The 20,465-nt window shown below is 44.3% G+C and overlaps 1 protein-coding gene across 4 annotated transcripts in view; it reads left to right on the top strand.

The window, feature by feature from the left end:
- Positions 1 to 20,465, top strand: part of LOC144509385 (nuclear receptor coactivator 7-like) — a 94,916-nt gene that overhangs the window by 70,747 nt on the left and 3,704 nt on the right. For all 4 annotated transcript variants that reach the window (XM_078238154.1, XM_078238156.1, XM_078238155.1 and 1 more), the window contains 4 exons: positions 12,224 to 12,383; positions 15,358 to 15,480; positions 16,074 to 16,226; positions 16,305 to 16,400. In XM_078238154.1, coding sequence (XP_078094280.1) covers positions 12,224 to 12,383; positions 15,358 to 15,480; positions 16,074 to 16,226; positions 16,305 to 16,400 — 532 coding nt within the window. The remainder of the gene's footprint in view (positions 1 to 12,223; positions 12,384 to 15,357; positions 15,481 to 16,073; positions 16,227 to 16,304; positions 16,401 to 20,465) is intronic.

Genomic DNA, 20,465 nt, shown 5'->3' with positions numbered 1-20,465 from the left:
TGTCGTGTGTCGTGAAGGCCGCCTTGGAGAACGCTTACCCGAAGATCAGAGGCCGAATGCCCGTGACCGCTGAAGTGCTCCCCAACAGGAAGAGAACAGACTTGCCTGGTGATTGTCGAGCGGTGTTCATTCATCCGTTGTCGTAGCGTCTGCATGGTTTCCCCAATGTACCATGCCTCGGGACATCCTTTCCTGCAGTGTATCAGGTCGACAACGTTGGCCGAGTTGCAAGAGTATGTACCGTGTACCTGGTGGATGGTGTTCTCACGTGAGATGATGGCATCCGTGTTGATGATCCGGCACGTCTTGCAGAGGTTGCTGTGGCAGGGTTGTGTGGTGTCGTGGTCACTGTTCTCCTGAAGGCTGGGTAGTTTGCTGCGGACAATGGTCTGTTTGAGGTTGTGCGGTTGTTTGAAGGCAAGAAGTGGGGGTGTGGGGATGGCCTTGGTGAGATGTTCGTCTTCATCAATGACATGTTGAAGGCTCCGGAGGAGATGTCGTAGCTTCTCCGCTCCGGGGAAGTACTGGACGACGAAGGGTACTCTGTCCACCGTGTCCCGTGTTTGTCTTCTGAGGAGGTCGGTGCGGTTTTTCGCTGTGGCGCGTCGGAACTGTCGATCGATGAGTCGAGTGCCATATCCTGTTCTTATGAGGGATCTTTGGATCAGCCAGAGCTCACTTATAAGGTTATTAATTTGACACTATATATTTCTTTCATATATTCCTTTATTGGTATTGATTAATATTTATATTAATTACATAATTAGATTATATGGGGCATTGGCGCGACCACAAACCTGGAGTACTATGTAAAACTTGGGTCTCTTCACCTAAGGAAAGATACCTTAAGAGGAAATACCATGAAGGTTTACTAGACTGATTCCTGAGATGAGGGCATTGTCCTATGAGGGGAGATTGAGCAGACTTGACCTTTGTTCCCGAGAGTTTGTAAGTGGGTGTTGCTGACTAAGCCAGCATTTGTTGCCCATCCTTAATTGCCCTTGAAAAAATGGCAGTGAGCCAATTTGAAGCACGACAGTCCATGTGGTGTTAAGTTCTCCCACTGTGCTGTTAGGAAGGGAGTTCCAGGATCTTGATCCGGTGATTTTGAAGGAATGGCAATTTAGGGCCGATTCTCACCTGCAGCTGGGATTCTCCAGTTCCGCTGCAGTGAACGGAGATGTGGCTGAGCCCCATATTCTCCGATCTCGCTGGCAGTAACGACTTCCACTGTGAACGGTCAGAGAATTCCAGCCATTGTTTTAAGTCAGGATGGCACCTAGCGGAACTTGCAAGGATAGTGAATTTTTGGAATTCACTACCCAGAGTGCTGTGGATGTTCAAGAGAGAATAGGGTTTTGGATGACAGGAAACTCAGGATATGGAGATAGTGCGGGAAGTTGAATTGAGGTAGAAGACTTATTTAATAGAACATAGAACAGTACAGCACAGAACAGGTCCTTCGGCCCACAATGTTGTGCCGAGCTTTATCTGAAACCAAGATCAAGCTATCCCACTCCCTATCATCCTGGTGTGCTCCATGTGCCTATCCAATAACCGCTTAAATGTTCCTAAAGTGTCTGACTCCACTATCACTGCAGGCAGTACATTCCACACCCCAACCACTCTCTGCGTAAAGAACCTACCTCTGATATCCTTCCTATATCTCCCACCACGAACCCTATAGTTATGCCCCCTTATAATAGCTCCATCCACCCGAGGAAATAGTCTTTGAACGTTGACTCTATCTATCCCCTTCATCATTTTATAAACCTCTATTAAGTCTCCCCTCAGCCCCCTCCGCTCCAGAGAGAACAGCCCCAGCTCCCTCAACCTTTCCTCATAAGACCTACCCTCCAAACCAGGCAGCATCCTGGTAAATCTCCTCTGCACTCTTTCCAGCGCTTCCACATCCTTCTTATAGTGAGGTGACCAGAACTGCACACAATATTCCAAATGTGGTCTCATCAAGGTCCTGTACAGTTGCAGCATAACCCCACGGCTCTTAAACTCCAACCCCCTGTTAATAAAAGCTAACACACTATAGGCCTTCTTCACAGCTCTATCCACTTGAGTGGCAACCTTTAGAGATCTGTGGATATGGACCCCAAGATCTCTCTGTTCCTCCACAGTCTTCAGAACCCTACCTTTGACCCTGTAATCCACATTTAAATTAGTCCTACCAAAATGAATCACCTCACATTTCTCAGGGTTAAACTCCATTTGCCATTTTTCAGCCCAGCTTTGCATCCTATCTATGTCTCTTTGCAGCCTACAACAGCCCTCCACCTCATCCACTACTCCACCAATCTTGGTGTCATCAGCAAATTTACTGATCCACCCTTCAGCCCCCTCCTCTAAGTCATTAATAAAAATCACAAAGAGCAGAGGACCAAGCACTGATCCCTGTGGCACTCCGCTAGCAACCTGCGTCCAATCCGAAAATTTTCCATCCACCACCACCCTCTGTCTTCGATCAGACAGCCAGTTACCTATCCAATCGGCCAACTTTCCCTCTATCCCACACCTCCTCACTTTCATCATAAGCCGACCATGGGGGACCTTATCAAACGCCTTACTAAAATCCATGTATATGACATCAACTGCCCTACCTTCATCAACACACTTAGTTACCTCCTCAAAAAATTCTATCAAATTTGTGAGGCACGACTTGCCCTTCATGAATCCGTGCTGACTATCCCGGATTAATCCGCATCTTTCTAAATGGTCGTAAATCCCATCTCTAAGGACCTTTTCCATCAATTTACCAACCACTGAAGTAAGACTAACCGGTCTATAATTACCAGGGTCATTTCTATTCCCTTTCTTAAACAGAGGAACAACATTCGCCATTCTCCAGTCCTCTGGCACCATCCCCGTGGACAGCGAGGACCCAAAGATCAAAGCCAAAGGCTCTGCAATCTCATCCCTTGCCTCCCAAAGAATCCTAGGATACATTTCATCAGGCCCAGGGGACTTATCGACCTTCAGTTTATTCAAAACTGCCAGTACATCCTCCCTCCGAACATCAATTTCCTCCAGCCTATTAGCCTGTAACACCTTCTCTTCCTCAAAAACATGGCCCCTCTCCTTGGTGAACACTGAAGAAAAATATTCATTCATCACCTCGCCTATCTCTACTGACTCCATACACAAGTGGTGAAGCTTATTGAATGGTGGAGCAGGTTCACAGGTTGAGAGACCTACTCCTGTTCCTATTTCTTATGTTCACACAGTTAATCATTATCGGTTTAGCTCAGTTGGCTAGATAGCTGGTTAGTGATGCAGAGTGACGCCAACAGCGGGGGTTCAATTCCTGTACCGGCTGAGGTTATTCATGAAGGCCCCCACTTTCTCAACCTTGCCCCTCGCCTGAGGTGTGGTGACCCTCAGGTTAAAATCACCACCAGTCAGCTCTCCCCCTCAAAAGGGAGAGCAGTCTATGGTCATCTGGCACCACGGCGACTTTACCTTTACCCGATCATTATTTATTGGAAAGTGCATGCATTCAGCTATCAAAGGAATCCCAGATTGGACCTGTTTGAGAGGCACCAAAAGCTGATTAGTTTGACAATTCTTGCAGGCTAGACTCCAGGGTGAACAATCGTCACTTGGGTGAGGTGCCGGCAGGCTCCTGAGTCCTGTGGATTATTATCCCGATGTGGAGATGCCGGCGTTGGACTGGGGTAAACACAGTAAGAAGTTTAACAACACCAGGTTAAAGTCCAACAGGTTTATTTGGTAGCAAAAGCCACACAAGCTTTCGGAGCTGCAAGCCCCTTCTTCAGGTGAGTGGGAATTCTGTTCACAAACAGAGCATATAATTGAGTCTGTGTCTTTATATGCTCTGTTTGTGAACAGAATTCCCACTCACCTGAAGAAGGGGCTTGCAGCTCCGAAAGCTTGTGTGGCTTTTGCTACCAAATAAACCTGTTGGACTTTAACCTGGTGTTGTTAAACTTCTTACGATTATTATCCCAGCAGGAATACTTCAAGATTGAACATGGGGAAATAGGGGAAATAAATGGGGAGAAAATATTCAGTCACTCTGCATGACAACCAAGCCCAGTCAGGGAAAGTCATTCTATGGCTGATATGCAGTGGGAATGTGAGGGAGAAAACAGCAGCCTGATGATCAGTAAATACCTGTGCTGTAAATGATATGCATCTCTACTATAATTCAGATCATTGTGGAGAGTGACAATTAACATCATTTTATCTCTTTGGTCTTAATCTGTGTACTTTTCTTTAAATAATGAGGGTGATGACATCATGAGAATCGCCTTGGAAAAGTAACAGAACCAAATAAAGTGTAAATTGGGTGGCTTAACTTCAATGAAGATTTAATCATTAACTCAGGTCACATCAGCTGAGGTTCAAATGTGTATGTTAACTCCTTCAGTGCGACCGCTCCAAACCTGTTCCATCCAGGATTTGCCATGCTGTGTGTCATGTCAAGCCAGTTCACACAGCACAAGAGTGTAAACACTCCAGGGCAACAGTTAGCTGAAGATTCTGCATGTTTTACGATTAGAAAAATGCCCCAAGGCACTTCATGGTTAGGTATATTCAAAGCATGCACCAAAACGGGAAAGAAGGTAGGCAGGTTGGCCAAAAGCTTGATGGAAAGATTTTGATGCTCTTTAAGAAGGGGAGGGTCAAAAAAAAAAAGAGGCTGAGGAAGGTAGCATTGACATGAGAAATGTGTGTTCTATTCCTTCTTCCTAGCTACACCATTCTGGTTTTCTTCTGCCCTCTCCGCAAGAAAGTGCCCGTGGTGAAAGTAATGTAAATACAACGTAATAACGTCAAAAGGTTCGTGTGAAACTCCTTCATTATTTCAGTGGAAAGGTCTATCTGTATAAAACAAATCGGTCAATGTCTCCACAAAAATATCAAAGGGAAAGATGAATGCGTTCGAGTGCTGACCGATGGGATTAGGTGGGAGTTTAGATGTTTCTAATGTGTCGATGCAGGCTTGATGGACCAAAGGGCCTCTTCTGCGCTGTATAATTCTATGATTCATTGTCGATAAATGAGTGGCGGCAGCCTAACATTTAAATTGGAGCTAGCAATTCTCTCGCTGGTGGCTGTTATCCTGTCACCAATCCATGCTTGTTTTGTGAATTTGAACGTTATTGATGGGAATTTAACCCGATTTGTAACATAAAACATCCCTGTTTGATTTCTTGCTGCATGTCTTATTTCTTAAATTTTCAGCACGTTTAATCTGCTACTCAGCTTTTTTTGAAATTGTAAGATGCAAAATGATTGCACTACGTTATGTGTGGCAATGGGCGGCACCCTGGCACAGTGGGTTAGCGCTGCTGCCTCACAGCTCCAGGGACCCGGGTTTGATTCCCGGCTCGGGTCACTGTGTGGAGTCTGCACGTTCTCTCCACGTTTGCGTGGGTTTCCTCCGGGTGCTCCGGTTTCCTCCCACAGTCCAAAAGCCGTGCTGGTTAGGTGGATTGGCCGTGCTAAATTCTCCCCCAGTGTACCCGAACAGGCATTGGAGTGTGGCGACTAGTGGATTTTCACAGTAACTTCATTGCAGTGTGAATCTACTTGTGACTAATAAATAAACTTTACTTACTCTAGTGATTGCTTAATAACTTTATTGAATAGCAATGATAGAACTACTACTTCCTGTGATCAATTGTTTTAAATTATGTGGAATTAATATATTTTAACCAAATTGTTTGAATATGACTTTCATCCAGTTGATGCGACCATTATAATTACAGGTTTTTTTTCATTTTCATTCATCATTTTAACATCATCCCATTTCAGGTAAAATCTTAAAGATTAAAACTCAGAGGAGAGACAAATCAATTGCAACTGCAGACTGTTCCACAAGAATGGGAAATATTGTTCTAGTTTATGATACCTGAACGTACTCAGGTTTACATTTTGCTCAGGTTGTTTTCAGACAGTTTTATACAGCAATAGGTGCTCGTCTCCAGGTCACAGGAGAATGATCTATGCGTCTTCTTTATTTATGTAGAGAGAGTCTGGATAACCAGGTAAAGCCATTCCTGCATCGTAAACCTGCCAATTCTGCAGGCGCGTGAGTGGTTGTGACACTTTAACTGCTGCTACATTTACAGGGGAACAGCATCATCGTGTCCAGGCAGGAACTTAACTTCACACATGCCAAGCCAGTCCTGTGCTTCTATGCACTTACACAGTGGCACATGCATCATGTCAACATGCTGATAACAGCTCAGTTTATTTATTTGTGTCACAAGTAGGCTTACATTCACACTGCAATGAAGTTACTGTGAAAATCCTCTAGTCGCCACATCCGGCGCCTGTTCGGGTACAGTGAGGGGCAATTTGGCATGGCCAATGCACCCTAACCAGCGCGTCTTTGGACTGTGGGAGGCAATCGGAGCACCTGGAGGAAACCCACGCAAATACGGGGAGAACATGCCCACTCCGCACAGACAGTGACCCAAGCCGGGAATCGAACCCGGATCCCTGGCGCTGTGAGGCAGCAGTGCTAACCACTGTGCCACCAGGTTTATAGGAAAGTTGCTGCAGTTCCAGGTAGCAGTGGTAGTTTGGGAGAACAGAAGGTTTCCAGACCAGGTTCATTTCAGCCATGCCACTGTGAAGAGTCGATGATGTAACTAAATTGTAATGTGGTGTTTTCCCTTGTTATTGGGGGGGGGGGTGCTGGGGGTGGGGGGGCGGAGCTGGTACCAACACACACTTTCAGAATAAGAGGTAGACCATTTAGAACTAAAATGAGGAGAAATCTTTTCAACCAGGGGTGTGCAACGGCTCATTCATTGCGTATGTGCAAAGTAGAGGTCAATAGATTTCTCAATACCAATGACATCTTGGGGTACGGGAATAGTGCAGGAAGGTGGCATGGAGACAGAAGATCAGCCATGATCTAGTTAATCACCAGAGCGGGCTTGAGGGGCTGAATGGCCTATTCCTGTTCCGGTGAAAGTGCGGTTAGCTACACATAGAATGTTGAAAACTGAGAAAGAAAGACTTAAAATTCCTGAGTAAAAGTGACAACTGTCCTGAGATTAGGCACTGCTGAATCACTAAAATGTACAACAAAAGTGTCAGTTAGCATTTACAAAGCTACAGAACAATTTGTATGTTAAATGTAATGGAAGTTCTTCAGAATGGTTAAACACGATGGGGGTGAGTTTGAGCCTGTGTTAACCATCAGCATAAACAAGCAACATGGGCCCAGAATCTAGCGAGAGTCAGGAAACGAGATTCTCGGTGGTGAGATCTCACTTCCCGATTTCCCGCACCTCTCGCCTGTGATGTAATGAGGTTCCCACCCAGAAAGGGAATATTCAAGAATAAATTAATAAATTTAAATCTCATGAAAGGGCTTCTGAGCGATATTTTCCCCCCTCACGGAATATTCATACCTCACCAGGTTTACTATAGCGTCTATAAAACTTGAAGCTGTTGAGGGAACCTGCTGCCTCACAGCGCTAGGGACCCAAGTTCAATTCCCGGCTTGGGTCACTCTCTGTGTGGAGGCTCCCCGTGTCTGTGTTTCCTCCCCCAATCCAAAAGATCAGTATAGCCCCCGGGGGAGAGGGACATACCAGGGCACTGTCCCCTGGCAGTGCCGGGGTGGCAGTGCCGGGGTGGCAGTGCCGGGGTGGCAGTGCCGGGGTGGCAGTGCCGGGGTGGCAGTGCCGGGGTGGACCCTCCGAGGTGTCCCCTTATGTGTGGCTGAGTGGGGGGTGCCCCGGTGCTTGTTTCATAGAATCCCTACAGTACAGAAAGAGGCCATTCGGCCCATCGAGTCTGCACCGACCACAATCCCACCCAGGCCCTACCCCCATATCCCTACATATTTTACCCGCCAATCCCTCTAATCTACGCATCTCAGGACACTAAGAGGCAATTTTAGCATGGCCAATCAACCTAACCCGCACATCTTTGGACTGTGGGAGGAAACCGGAGCACCCGGAGGAAACCCACGCAGACACAAGGAGAATGTACAAACTCCACACAGACAGTGACCCAAGCCGGGAATCGAACCCAGGTCCCTGGAGCTGTGAAGCAGCAGTGCTAACCACTGTGCTACCGTGCCGCCCGTGTGTGGTTGGGTGGGGGAAACCCCGATGCCTCTGTGATGGGATGGGGAGGGGGTTGCCCTGATGCTTGTGGGATGGGGAGAGATTCCGCCCTATAATTATTAAACATGCTGGGCGCTGGTATGTCTGTGGCAGATTACCTACAATACATTAAGAAATATATTGAACCTTTGAAAAAGTGTAAGTTTGCACAATTGTTCGGAACTTTGAGATAGAATTATTAAGTTTTTTACCATATTATAAAAGTTGACACATCTTGCAAACAGGTCACAGATTTGGAAAATATAATTATACTCCAGTATTCCTTCATTTTATTCCCAATAAAATTCAGTGCCACTGCATCATGGAAGAAGCCATTTGTTACTTTGGGCACTAAATGTTAATGGGTTACTCAACTGATAGGTGATTATATCCAATGTCAAAGTTTCTCCCAACACCCCTGTGACTTGCAGCAGTGTTATCAACACAACCTACCCCAGATATTCGACCTCCCACAATCATGAGGGAATCACTAACGGTATTTGGAATTATTTTGACAGCTGTGAGGCTTAACCAACTCAAAACCCTGTTGTCCTGCACACAGGACAACCCTGCATTGTTAGCCGTGTTAAATCCCCGCTCCGCTTGTTGAGATTTGTTTTTATAGAACTGGCTGCACAGATGGTAGTGCCATTGTGGTCTCTGTGAGGGTTGTGTGTGCAGCCACTGTTATATTTGGTTGCAAAGGCTGCTTCTTGGGCTGTACATGATATTGAGCCTGTTTTTCATTCGATTACAATAGCAATCATTGTCGTCTAGGTGATATAAGGATACCTTGTTTGTGGCAAATGAAAGCTGTGTGATTGAACTGGCACAGGAGGTTTGGTCAAGCTTGTTTTTTCAAGATTATATGGAAACGTTTGAAGCCACTGTATATTTTGATCATTTGGCAGGAAAAGTGCACGGATACATAAGGATTTCCTGGCATGTTTGTGCTGAAAGTGATGCTGCCGGATAAATCCACTGCAGTGCCTGTTTTATTCCTTCTAATTTAAACCATGTGCGGACCTGATAAAACTTGAGTTGGCAGCTAGCATTGAGAGGGTAAAAGAAAGGGCTGGTGACTGAGATTTAGTTAGGGAAAAAACTCATAAAGAAAAAGTCAGTAACCTTGGTTCTACAACTATTGCCACCCGGTGGGTTGGGGGGGGGGGCGGCTGTGTGTGGAGAAGGAGGAAGACCTCATGAACCTGCTCCTGGACCTGGCAAAGCCTGTCATCTACAAGTCAGCGGGCAACCGAGGGGTCATCCGATCCGACTGTCTGCCCCTCTACCGTGGCTATATTCGCAGCTGGGTATCCCTGGAGAGAGAGCATGCGGTGTCTGAGGGCACCGTTAATGCCTTCCGTGCCCGTTGGGCACCGCAGGGAGTGGGGTGCATTATTGACCCCTTTAATCACATTTTGATTTGATGTTTTAAGTTTCCTTCCCACTTTGTCTTTTGTTTCGGGCTGTTCCCCCTTCCTTTTGGGGAGCTGCCCCTTTTACTTTGTCCCTCAGTTAATTTGAGTTAGTTTATTACGTTGGTACCTTAAAAGAGCTGATCGACGGGGCCGTCCATCCCGACTGTCTGCCCCTCTACCGCGGCTACATTCGCGGCCAGGTGTCTCTGGAGAGGGAGCATGCGGTGTCCACGGGCGCGGTTGATGCCTTCCGCGACCGCTGGGTGCCGCAGGGGCTGGGGTGTATTATCGACCCCGATAATCACCTTTTGGTTTGACGTTTTAAGTTTCCTTTCGACTTTGTTTTTGGTTCGGGCTGTTCCCCCCTTCCTTTTGGGGAGCCACCCCTTTTACTTTGTCCCTAAGTTAATTTGAGTTCGTTTACTTGATTGGTGCCGAAAGAGCTGCCTGATTGATCAGCTACATTCAAATCATCCACTAAGCATTTAATCGCCTTCAATTCAAATGCACCCTTAAACCTAAAACTACATTGATTCAACTCTAGCCCACCCCTACAGAAGAGGGACCCATTACTTAAGAAACATTTCGTATACTTTGCTACCCAATCAAAAGACTAAACCAATCTGCAGAACAGACTGAGCTTTTAAATTCAGTTTTAAGTGGTTGGATTATATGGGAGAAATGAGTCTGCTATCAGTATATATTGGTGCAAAGCTCCTAGCCACCACCTCTCAATCATTACATCAAGAAGCCAACCCATGAGCTGGGCTTGATTTATGCTTTTGACAAGTTTGTAATGGCAGACATGAGAATAAATATTTGCCTTTCTCTTGGCGTGAAAGAGTGACACTCCTTTAAGCATTCAAATATCATTTGTTCTCATCATTTCATGGTACACGAGTCTTAATGTGCGTTCTTGGCCGGGGATTTCCATTGTTGATAGTGTCAGTGTTGAAGCAGTTTTGCTGCACTGGAAAAGGGGAAGAGATTACACCATCACTATACAGGTACAAATGTGCAGTTGCTGCTACTAAACCTTCCCTTAGTTGTTTACAATATTGGTTGTAACATTTTTTTTATAAATAACACACTGGCTCTTCTGAGGTTTCTCATTGAATTACTTAAACAGCTGCTATCTCGTACTGGAGAGCTGAGAATGTAAACTGCAAATGATTGTCTACATTATCAGAATGTTAACCAGGGCAGGCTCCTAATTAGTCAAGACAAGATTTATTGCTGTGTTTACAGCCCATTTTAAAAGCTTGGTCTGTGCTGCAGATTGGCTTGGTCTTCTGACTGGAGGGGTTAGTCTGTGAGCAATCCAATCAGTGAGTGTGGATCTCTCCGGATATTTGCTAGGCTTTTATTAATGCTGTTTAAGGGTGATGATATTGAGTGGATTGTTGAGAGCAGCTGAATTGTAATAGTTGTGGGATTGGTGTTATTGACTTTTAGTAGTTTGTGGGGTGATTTTCTTCTCTAATATTTGACTTTTTTTAAACCAGAGTCCTCTCTTTAAAGCTCTCAATGTTTGAGGAGCAGCTGAATATTTGGTCTGAATTATCTGCTGCATTAATTGTGAATTATAGCTTCTGGCTTGAGTAAGAGAATGATTTAGCATGTTGTCTTTTTAGCTTTGGATCAGTTTTCTAGTTGGGATTAATGGAATAAAAGATTTTTTTTTTCTTGGTCAATGGGAGAAATGACTAGAAAAGTCTCGATCCAGTTAACTTGAGCCCAGTACATAATTTGTGTTATTTGGCAGCTTTTCTCTTAAGGGAGAACAGTTGTGGGAAATAGAAATCTTCATGGTGTAGTACTAGGTTAGATTGTTGATGTGTATGTGGATACCTTTTTGTCTGGCCTGCCCTCAATGCTGAGGTACAAAAAGAGAAAAATATTTAGCTTTATTTGTACCACCCTCCTCCTCCTGTTAATACAAATTGATCTGAATAATTTTTTAGAGTAATGCAATTGAGGGAAAAAAAGATCTTTTCCCCATTCTTAAAGAGATGAGGTTTGTGCTTTCCAACATTTTGAAATTATTTTCTTCCAAAAAAATTGAGGATATTAAAAAGTCAAATTGTCAGTGTTAATTTCTGAATGCATGAAACTTCTTTGCCAATTCTGAAAACCAAGATGGTGCTAGTTACTGCCAGATGAGGGAGGTTTAAGCTCCCAGCAGGTTCTTTGTACTGCATGTGTATTTAAAATGCTTCCTTCACTTAAGTATAAAAGTGATGGGAATCTTACCAAAATTCCACTTTGCAATTGTACCACATCTGGGGATTTTTAAGTCTGAGCAGAGATATCGTTGAAGGGCAAGAGAAGATTTATAGGCACTGTTGTTTTGAATGAGTGATGTTTCTCTGAACTATTGACACTAGATTTGAGCATTTGGGAGTTGCAGCACTGCGGAAGAGATTGGAGGTATTGACCTAGTTCTGCTCTTTCAGCTGGACATGAACAATCCCATGTCCTTATTGAAAAGTAAAAAAGTTCCCCTGTGTTCGGGTGAACGTTTATACCTTAACCAACACTCAAAGCAGGTCATCGATTAATCTGGCAATTTATCTTGCAATCTGCCCAGTCTCACTAAATTTACAAGAGTGTTCAGAAGCCATTACCTCTGATGTAAAAAGGTGCTATATAAATGCAGATCTTTTTTTTCCATTTACTGTTGTGTCATTGCAGAGTGAATGAATTACACGGATACCTGAAACATTGGCGACCTGACCTTTATTTATCTGAAGGAATGGGTGACACCCGAGTCGACGATTTTGTTCTTCTGGATGGAAAGTGTGCTTTTCCCTTGAGTGAGAAGTTTTTCGATCGGCTTTTTGATGAGTGGGAGGTGAGTTAAGCCAACTTCTGGTACTGAAGAGTGCAGGTGTAAAGAGAAGTCATTCACTCACTAGACAACTTACTATGTTGATGTGAAACTAACAGAAGAGAAAGCTGCTGTCAGGATCATCTTGTTGAAGCAGTTTCTTCTCTAGCTATACTATATCTTTTCTGGTTTGCGTACCACGTGCTCCATTGTGCCACTGCCAAAAATAAATCTCATGACTCCTTTCAGTCAACGGTCAATATTTATGAAGCTTTCTGTTTCACTTACTTGTCATCAGCGAGCATGACTTCTTTCTTGTATTCCTTATGGGCTATGTCTCTCCTTCTCCATCCTTGGTGATTTAAATGGCAGCGCACCCACTGCCAATTTGAAACCTTTTCTTTTTATCCAGCTGCAGTGACTCAGTGACTTCCAGATGATAGTGGGAGCCCAGACGGCAAATTACTTAAACATCACTGCTGGGTGGGTAGAACCAGAGCTGATTGGAGTGTGCTGGTATGGTGGTGTTGCTCTGAGAAGAGGGATACTGGAGGGGAAATAGTGTAATTATGGGGCTTCCAAAACACTGATGAAATTTTGGGGTCGCAGGCTTTGAGGCAGCATTGGCCCAACAGCGATTGTCCAATCCTTGACTGATTATTGCAGCTTGAGATTTGATCCTGTCCTGTATCCAATATCCACAGTAAGAGTTTTAACAACACCAGGTTAAAGTCCAACAGGTTTATTTGGTAGCAAATACCATCAGCTTTCGGAGCGCTGCTCCTTCGTCAGATGGAGTGGAAATGTGCTCTCAAACAGGGCACAGAGACACAAAATCAAGTTGCAGAATACTGCTTAGAATGCGAATCCCTACAGCCAACCAGATCCAATATCCACCCCAGTGATCTGCCAGCAAAGATCATTAGGTAGTGATCAGGTTCTTTACCCCCTTCCCCCATCAACTTCCTAATTCTGGGTGCCAATTGGCTGTCGGTTAACCTGGTACGGACCACATCCCCAAAAATGGGGCGATGGTGCAGTGTTATTGTTGCTGAGACCCAAGTTCAAATCCCTCTCTGTGGATCACTTTCTGCTATCGTCACTGGAAATCTTTATTGCACCCTCCCCAGAGTCACTGTGTCCCTTTCATAATGCAGTGACCAAAGTTCAGTACTGGTTTCGCATTTCTTCCCTATCTTCCTGTTTTAAATTCCTTTATGTAGAACCTATTTATTGTGGGTGGGGGAAAAAAGTAGAGCTCCTTTTTTGATATAACTGATTATTTGCTTACATTTCTTTTTGGGCGTGCCACTCCTTTATGTTTTGAATATGCTGAACATGATAGTGCAGTTTGATTTGAGGTGTGACCAAGCAAGATGGTTATACAAGTAGAAGAATGTAGCAGCAGGAAGTAAACCCTGAAGCAAATTTATAAAATAATTTGCAGAGGAAATGGAGAAGATGGACATTTTGTGCAGGTCAGTGCCAGGGAGATGCTAACTAATTGGATAACCCCTTTTTTTATGAACATTTATCCCTGCTTGTAATAGCCAGCTGTGATCTTTGTACCACCTTTCAACATTTGCCCCTCATTGTGTTCCCTTCCATTTCACAGTTGCTTGAATGTTTCCTTTCGCTGTGTGTATGTGTGCGTGCATGTGTGACCTTGCACACAAACCAGATGTGTACCCCAGCCCCACAACTTCGCAACTGATTTGGTTCATCAATGTCGTATGTAACACAAGCTGTCTTTTACTGCCCCCTCCAGAAAATCCTAACTCCTTACTGTGGCACAAATGGTAGATGCCACTCACTCGAAACAAGTCTCTACATTGGTCTAAAAGTTCTGACCTATTGTACAGTTCTAATTGGGTATCCAGCAGTTGCCTAAGAATGTCCTCCTCTTTGGATTTAAAAAGTCATATGTTCTGTTTCCAGATCTAATAATGTACTTATTTATACTGATTATTCACTGCATATATAACAAGCTTCATAGTTTACAATGCAGTAAGTATAACAAGGATTTGCACTCTGTTTAGGCCAGAATTGGAGAAACAATCTAGAATTTTTCTCACTATCATTGAGGGAGCTTGGCTTTAAACTCTGGAATTCCATCTCTAAACTTCTCTGCCTTTGTACATGTCTCGCCTTCCCCCGCACCAAGTTTTTAGTCATCTGGCCTAACGCGGTCTTGAATGTCGATACCCTATCAGCTTTTTGTTAACATTCCTCTGAAGTGCCTCAGTACTTTCCCATGTGAAAGGTGCTACGTAAATGCAGGTGGTTGTTGAAGTTGAGCTGCTAGTGGTTGCATTACATTGACTTTCCCCACAGTAGAAGAAAACAAGTCTCAGAACCTTTTGGACAATATTCCTCGGCATACAAAGTCAACAGATTCGGCACGTTATTAATGCAGCATTAACCTAATCGCATGAGGGTAATGATTTGTGCTGAAACGTAGCAGCAAGCATCCATTACCTGGACATGTTTTCGTTTCCTTGCACTAAGCTGGATAGTGATAGCAAATAAGAACTTGAATCTTTGCTGTATTTTGGTATTAAACAGCCGAGGAATCAAAGCTGATGTATATGACGCAGAACCAAACTGAACTAATTTGCCAATGATTCATCAGAACAGCACCAGAAGATGCATTCGGAAGATTTGCACAATTAACAATTCAAATCATACAAGTGGGCTCAAAATTTGTATGTATTACAAATTGGACAGTGCCAAGAGGTGAGGTGTCATATTGTACAAGTCTTCAGGATGTATTCAAGACGCAATCTTGGCAAATTATTCTCTGCCTCAATTCCACGCCTGTGATATAGGTTTAGTTTCATGCTTTGAACATTCTCCAATTCGAAAAAGGGAATTGTAATTGATAGAAATTTCTGTGTCAGATAAAGCACAAAGCTTGGTTGTGGCAGTGAGGAGGCTTAACACTTCAATTCCACATTCGAAACCTAATTAGTGACTGATCTGTAACGATTATTTCCAGATTATAAGCGTGGAGGATGACCCAATGAAACACTGCAAAGATATTTTTGATTCCGAATCTGGAAATATGGCGCCTGTTCTTCAGGGAAAAAGCAACTTGATGGAACCTTTTCACATTGAGATGGTAAGATATTCGTCTGCTAGCCCTTGCTTACGTTTTCCAGACTTCACAGTTCATGGAATTGCTCTTTTACTGTATATATTATCTGAGAGAATGCGTCGCGAGAACCAAACTGGAGAAGATGATTTTAAAGGAAATTTCTCCTGAGCAAATTTGCCTGTCATCAAATGAGCCTTGGTAAAATTACACTTGTTGGTCCTTACTGCTTGTGCCAAGGCTTGGAAAGATATCATTCATGGCAGACTGCATCTCCTGGTTTCACTGGCTTTTGATACTTGGGTCTCAAGAGCCACTTATGATTGACCTTGATTCATTTCTCTAAGGCTGAAGGCCAGAACCCTGCTCCCCCGCCTTTCATTTTTACTCATTCCTGTGGAATTATTCCTAGGAGCAATAAGGAGACAAACTGCCAATTATTCCCCAGTAGAAAAATCTACAAATTTGCTCTTAATGCAGCTGAATATTTACAGATGCGTATTTAGTTTTGACAGCTGTTTTAAGGAATTACTTTTATATATTAATGACAACTAAGACTTCTAGCTCTCTGCTGAGATTGACTATATTTATCGAGATTGCTATCTTGCATTGCTCCATAGATTTCAAAGTATCTTCCACCTAGAACAGTGGGACATCCATGGTTACTGGCATACAGCACATCATTGCATGGCTTTAGTCTGAAAACCCTGTACCGCAGAGTGGCTAACACTGACTCACCAGTGCTACTGGTTTTAAAGGACACACACAATCAGGTATTTGGTATTGAATTATCATCTACTGTCAAATCTCTAAGGGTTAGCAACCACTTGACTACCTTGTCTTGGTTCCAGGTATTTGGTGCTTTAACTTCTCACCCCCCAAGGCCAAGTGACCGTTTCTATGGGACAGGAGAAACCTTTCTGTACACCTTTAGTCTTGACTTTAAGGTATGTTTGGAACAACATATTAACCAAATCCTTGTGAACCGGTTGTGTACCATAATGGGAACATAGTTTCTGCTCTCTTTTCTTTAAAGGCTTTCATTGCTTGCTGGGTGTGGTTCAAAGGGCATTGACAGACCTTTGGTACTACAAAATGGCAGATTGTTCAGTTGATGTCTTATTGTGAAGGACCCTCTTGGGTCTAGTGACCACAATATGGTCGAATTTCTGATTCAGATGGAAGAGGAGAAAGTTTGGTCCCAAACCAGTGTCCTCTGTTTGAACAGAGGGAAATATGATAGGATGAGGGATGAATTGGCTAAGGTAGACTGGGAGAGCAGGCTGGCAGGTAGGATAGCTGAGGAACAGTGGAGGATTTTTAAGGAGATCCTTTTCAGTTCTCAGCAAAAATATATTCCAGCAAAAAACAAGGATTGTAAGAAAAGGGAGAACCAGCCGTGGATAACGAAGGAAATAAAGGAGAGTATTAAAATAAAAACAGCTGCGTACAGAGTGGCCAAAAATAGTGGAGAAACAAGTGATTGGGAAAAATTTAAGAAACAACAAAGAGAGACTAAGAAAGCGATAAAGAAAGGAAGGATAGACTATGAAGCTAGGCTAGCAATTAATATAAAAAATGATAGTAAAAGTTTTTATAAATATATAAAAAGGAATAGAGTGGCTAGAGTGAATGTTGGACCCTTGGAGGACGAGAGGGGGGAGTTAATAGTGGGAAATGAGGATATGGCTGAGTCTTTAAATAAGTTTTTTGTGTCGGTCTTCACGGTGGAGGACACAAATAGTTTGCCAAATATTAACGATAGAGGGTTGGCAGCAGGAGAAATACTTAATACAATTAATGTTACCAGAGAGGCAGTGCTGGGTAGACTAATGGGACTGAAGGTGGATAAGTCCCCGGGTCCGGATGGAATGCATCCCAGGGTATTGAAAGAAATGTCAGAGGTAATAGTGGATGCGTTAGTGATTATTTATCAAAACTCGTTGCATTCTGGGGTAGTGCCGGTTGATTGGAAAACGGCTAATGTTACGCCGCTGTTTAAAAAAGGAAGGAGACAAAAGGCGGGTAACTATAGGCCGGTCAGCTTAACGTCTGTAGTAGGGAAAATGCTGGAATCCATTATTAAAGAGGAGATAGCAGGGCATCTGGATAGAAATGGTTCGATCAATCAGACGCAGCATGGATTCATGAGGGGAAAGTCGTGCTTGACGAACATGTTGGATTTTTATGAAGATGTGACTAGGGCGGTTGATGGAGGAGAACCGGTGGATGCGGTGTTTTTGGATTTCCAAAAGGCGTTTGATAAGGTGCCCCATAAAAGGCTACTGAAGAAGATTAGGGCACACGGAGTTGGGGGTAGTGTGTTAAAGTGGATTGGGGACTGGCTATCCGACAGGAAGCAAAGAGTCGGAATAAATGGGTGTTTTTCCGGTTGGAGGAAGGTAACTAGTGGCGTGCCGCAGGGATCGGTACTCGGGCCGCAACTATTTACCATTTATATAGATGATCTGGAGGAGGGGACGGAGTGTAGGGTAACGAAGTTTGCAGACGACACAAAGATAAGTGGAAAAGTGAATCGTGTGGAGGACGGAGAAGATCTGCAGAGAGATTTGGACAGGCTGAGTGAGTGGGCGAGGATATGGCAAATGGAGTATAACGTTGAGAAATGCGAGGTTATACACTTTGGAGGAAATAATAACAAATGGGATTACTATCTCAATGGAAACAAATTAAAACATGCTACTGTGCAAAGGGACCTGGGGGTCCTTGTGCATGAGACGCAAAAGCCCAGTCTGCAGGTACAACAGGTGATCAAGAAGGCAAATGGGATGTTGGCCTATATTGCGAAGGGGATAGAATATAAAAGCAGGGATGTCTTGATGCACCTGTACAGGGCATTGGTGAGGCCGCAGCTGGAATACTGTGTGCAGTATTGGTCCCCTTATATGAGGAAGGATATATTGGCATTGGAGGGAGTGCAGAGAAGGTTCACCAGGTTGATACCGGAGATGAGGGGTTTGGATTATGAGGAGAGGCTGAGGAGATTGGGTTTGTACTCGTTGGAGTTTAGAAGGATGAGGGGGGATCTTATGGAGACTTATAAGATAATGCGGGGGCTGGATAGGGTGGAGGCGGAGAGATTCTTTCCACTTAGTAAGGAAGTTAAAACTAGAGGACACAGCCTCAAAATAAAGGGGGGTCGGTTTAGGACAGAGTTGAGGAGGAACTTCTTCTCCCAGAGGGTGGTGAATCTCTGGAATTCTCTGCCCACTGAGGTGGTGGAGGCTACCTCGCTGAATATGTTTAAAGCGCGGATGGATGGATTCCTGATCGGTAAGGGAATTAAGGGTTATGGGGATCAGGCGGGTAAGTGGTACTGATCCACGTCAGATCAGCCATGATCTTATTGAATGGCGGGGCAGGCTCGAGGGGCTAGATGGCCTACTCCTGCTCCTATTTCTTATGTTCTTATGTCAGACTCTTGTAAGATGGCCGTTTATCTCCATCTGTTAGGTGAGACCTGAGCCGACATGCTGTTCTCAGGATACAACCGTGACTGGGTTTCCGTGGAAATTGAGTAATTAGAACACCAGATTGGAGCTTGTGTAAAATGTATTATTTATTTATTAGTCACAAGTAGGCTCACATTAACACTGCAATGAAGTTACTGTGAAAATCCCCCCGTCACCAGACTCCAGTGCCTGTTTGGGTAGACTGAGGGAGAATTTAGCATGACCAGTGCACCTAACCAGCACGTTTTCCGGATGGGGTGGGAGGAAACTGGAGCATCCGGAGGTAACCCAGACAAGGGGAGAACATGCAAACTCCACACAGTGACCCAAGCCGGGATTCAAACCCGGATCCCGGCTGCTGTGCCGCCTTTACCCCTGAAAGTTACACTGAGCATAAATCCAGCATGAAAAATCATGATGTTATAAACATGTTCATTATAAGATAATAGTGTTATGAATCACAGAATACCACAGTGCAGAAGAGGCACTTCAGCCCATCAAGTCCACACCAGTGCGTGAAAGGCCCTGACCTGCCCACCTAATCCCACTTGCCAGCACTTGGCCCATAGCCTTGAATGTTATTGCATGCCAAGTACTCATCCAGGTACTTTTTAAAGGATGAGGTACCCCGCCTCCTCCACCCTCCCGGGCAGCGCATTCCAGACCGTCACCACCCTCTGGGTAAAAAAGCTTTCCCTCAAATTCCCCCTGAACTTCCCACCCCTCACATTTAACTTGTGTCCCTCGTAACTGACCCTTCAACTAAGGGGAACAGCTGCTCCCTATCCACCCTGTCCATGCCCCTCATAATCTTGAATACCTCAATCAGGTCACCCCTCAGTCTTCTCTGCTCCAGAGAGGATAACCCAAGCCTATCCAGCTTCTCTTCATAACTTAAATGTTCCATCCCAGGCAGCATCCTGGTGAATCTCCTCTATAACTCTTCCAGTTCGTTCATGCTCTTTCTATAATGTGGCGACCAGAACTGCACACAGTACTCCAGCTGTGGCCTCACCAAATTTCTATACAACTCCATCACAACCTCTCTGCTTTTGTAATCTATACCCCGATTGATAAGTGAGTGTGCCATATGCCTTTTTCACCACCCTATTAACCTGCCTTTCCACCTTCAGAGATCTATGAACAAACACACAAAGGTCCCTTTGTTCTTCGGGACTCCCCAGTGTCAGACCTTTCAGAGTATACTTCCTTGTCAAATTACTCCTTCCAAAGTGCATCACCTCACACTTTTCAGAGTTAAATTCCATCTGCCACTTATCCGCCCATCTGACCATCTCGTCTATATCTTCCTGTAACTCAAGACACTCAATCTCACTGTTAACCACCCGACCAATCTTTGTGCCATCGGCAAACTTACTGATCCTACCCCCCACATAGTCATCTATGTCATTTATATATAAATAACGAACAAGAGGGAGCCCAGCACAGATCCCTGTGGTACACCACTGGTCACTGGCCTCCGGTCACTAAAGCTGCCATCTGTCACCACCCTCTGTCTCCTACCACTAAGCCAATTAT

The sequence above is a fragment of the Mustelus asterias genome, chromosome 21 (assembly GCF_964213995.1).
Source record: "Mustelus asterias chromosome 21, sMusAst1.hap1.1, whole genome shotgun sequence".
NCBI classification, from domain to species: Eukaryota; Metazoa; Chordata; class Chondrichthyes; order Carcharhiniformes; family Triakidae; genus Mustelus; species Mustelus asterias.
This window is presented reverse-complemented; position numbering and strand designations above follow the sequence as displayed.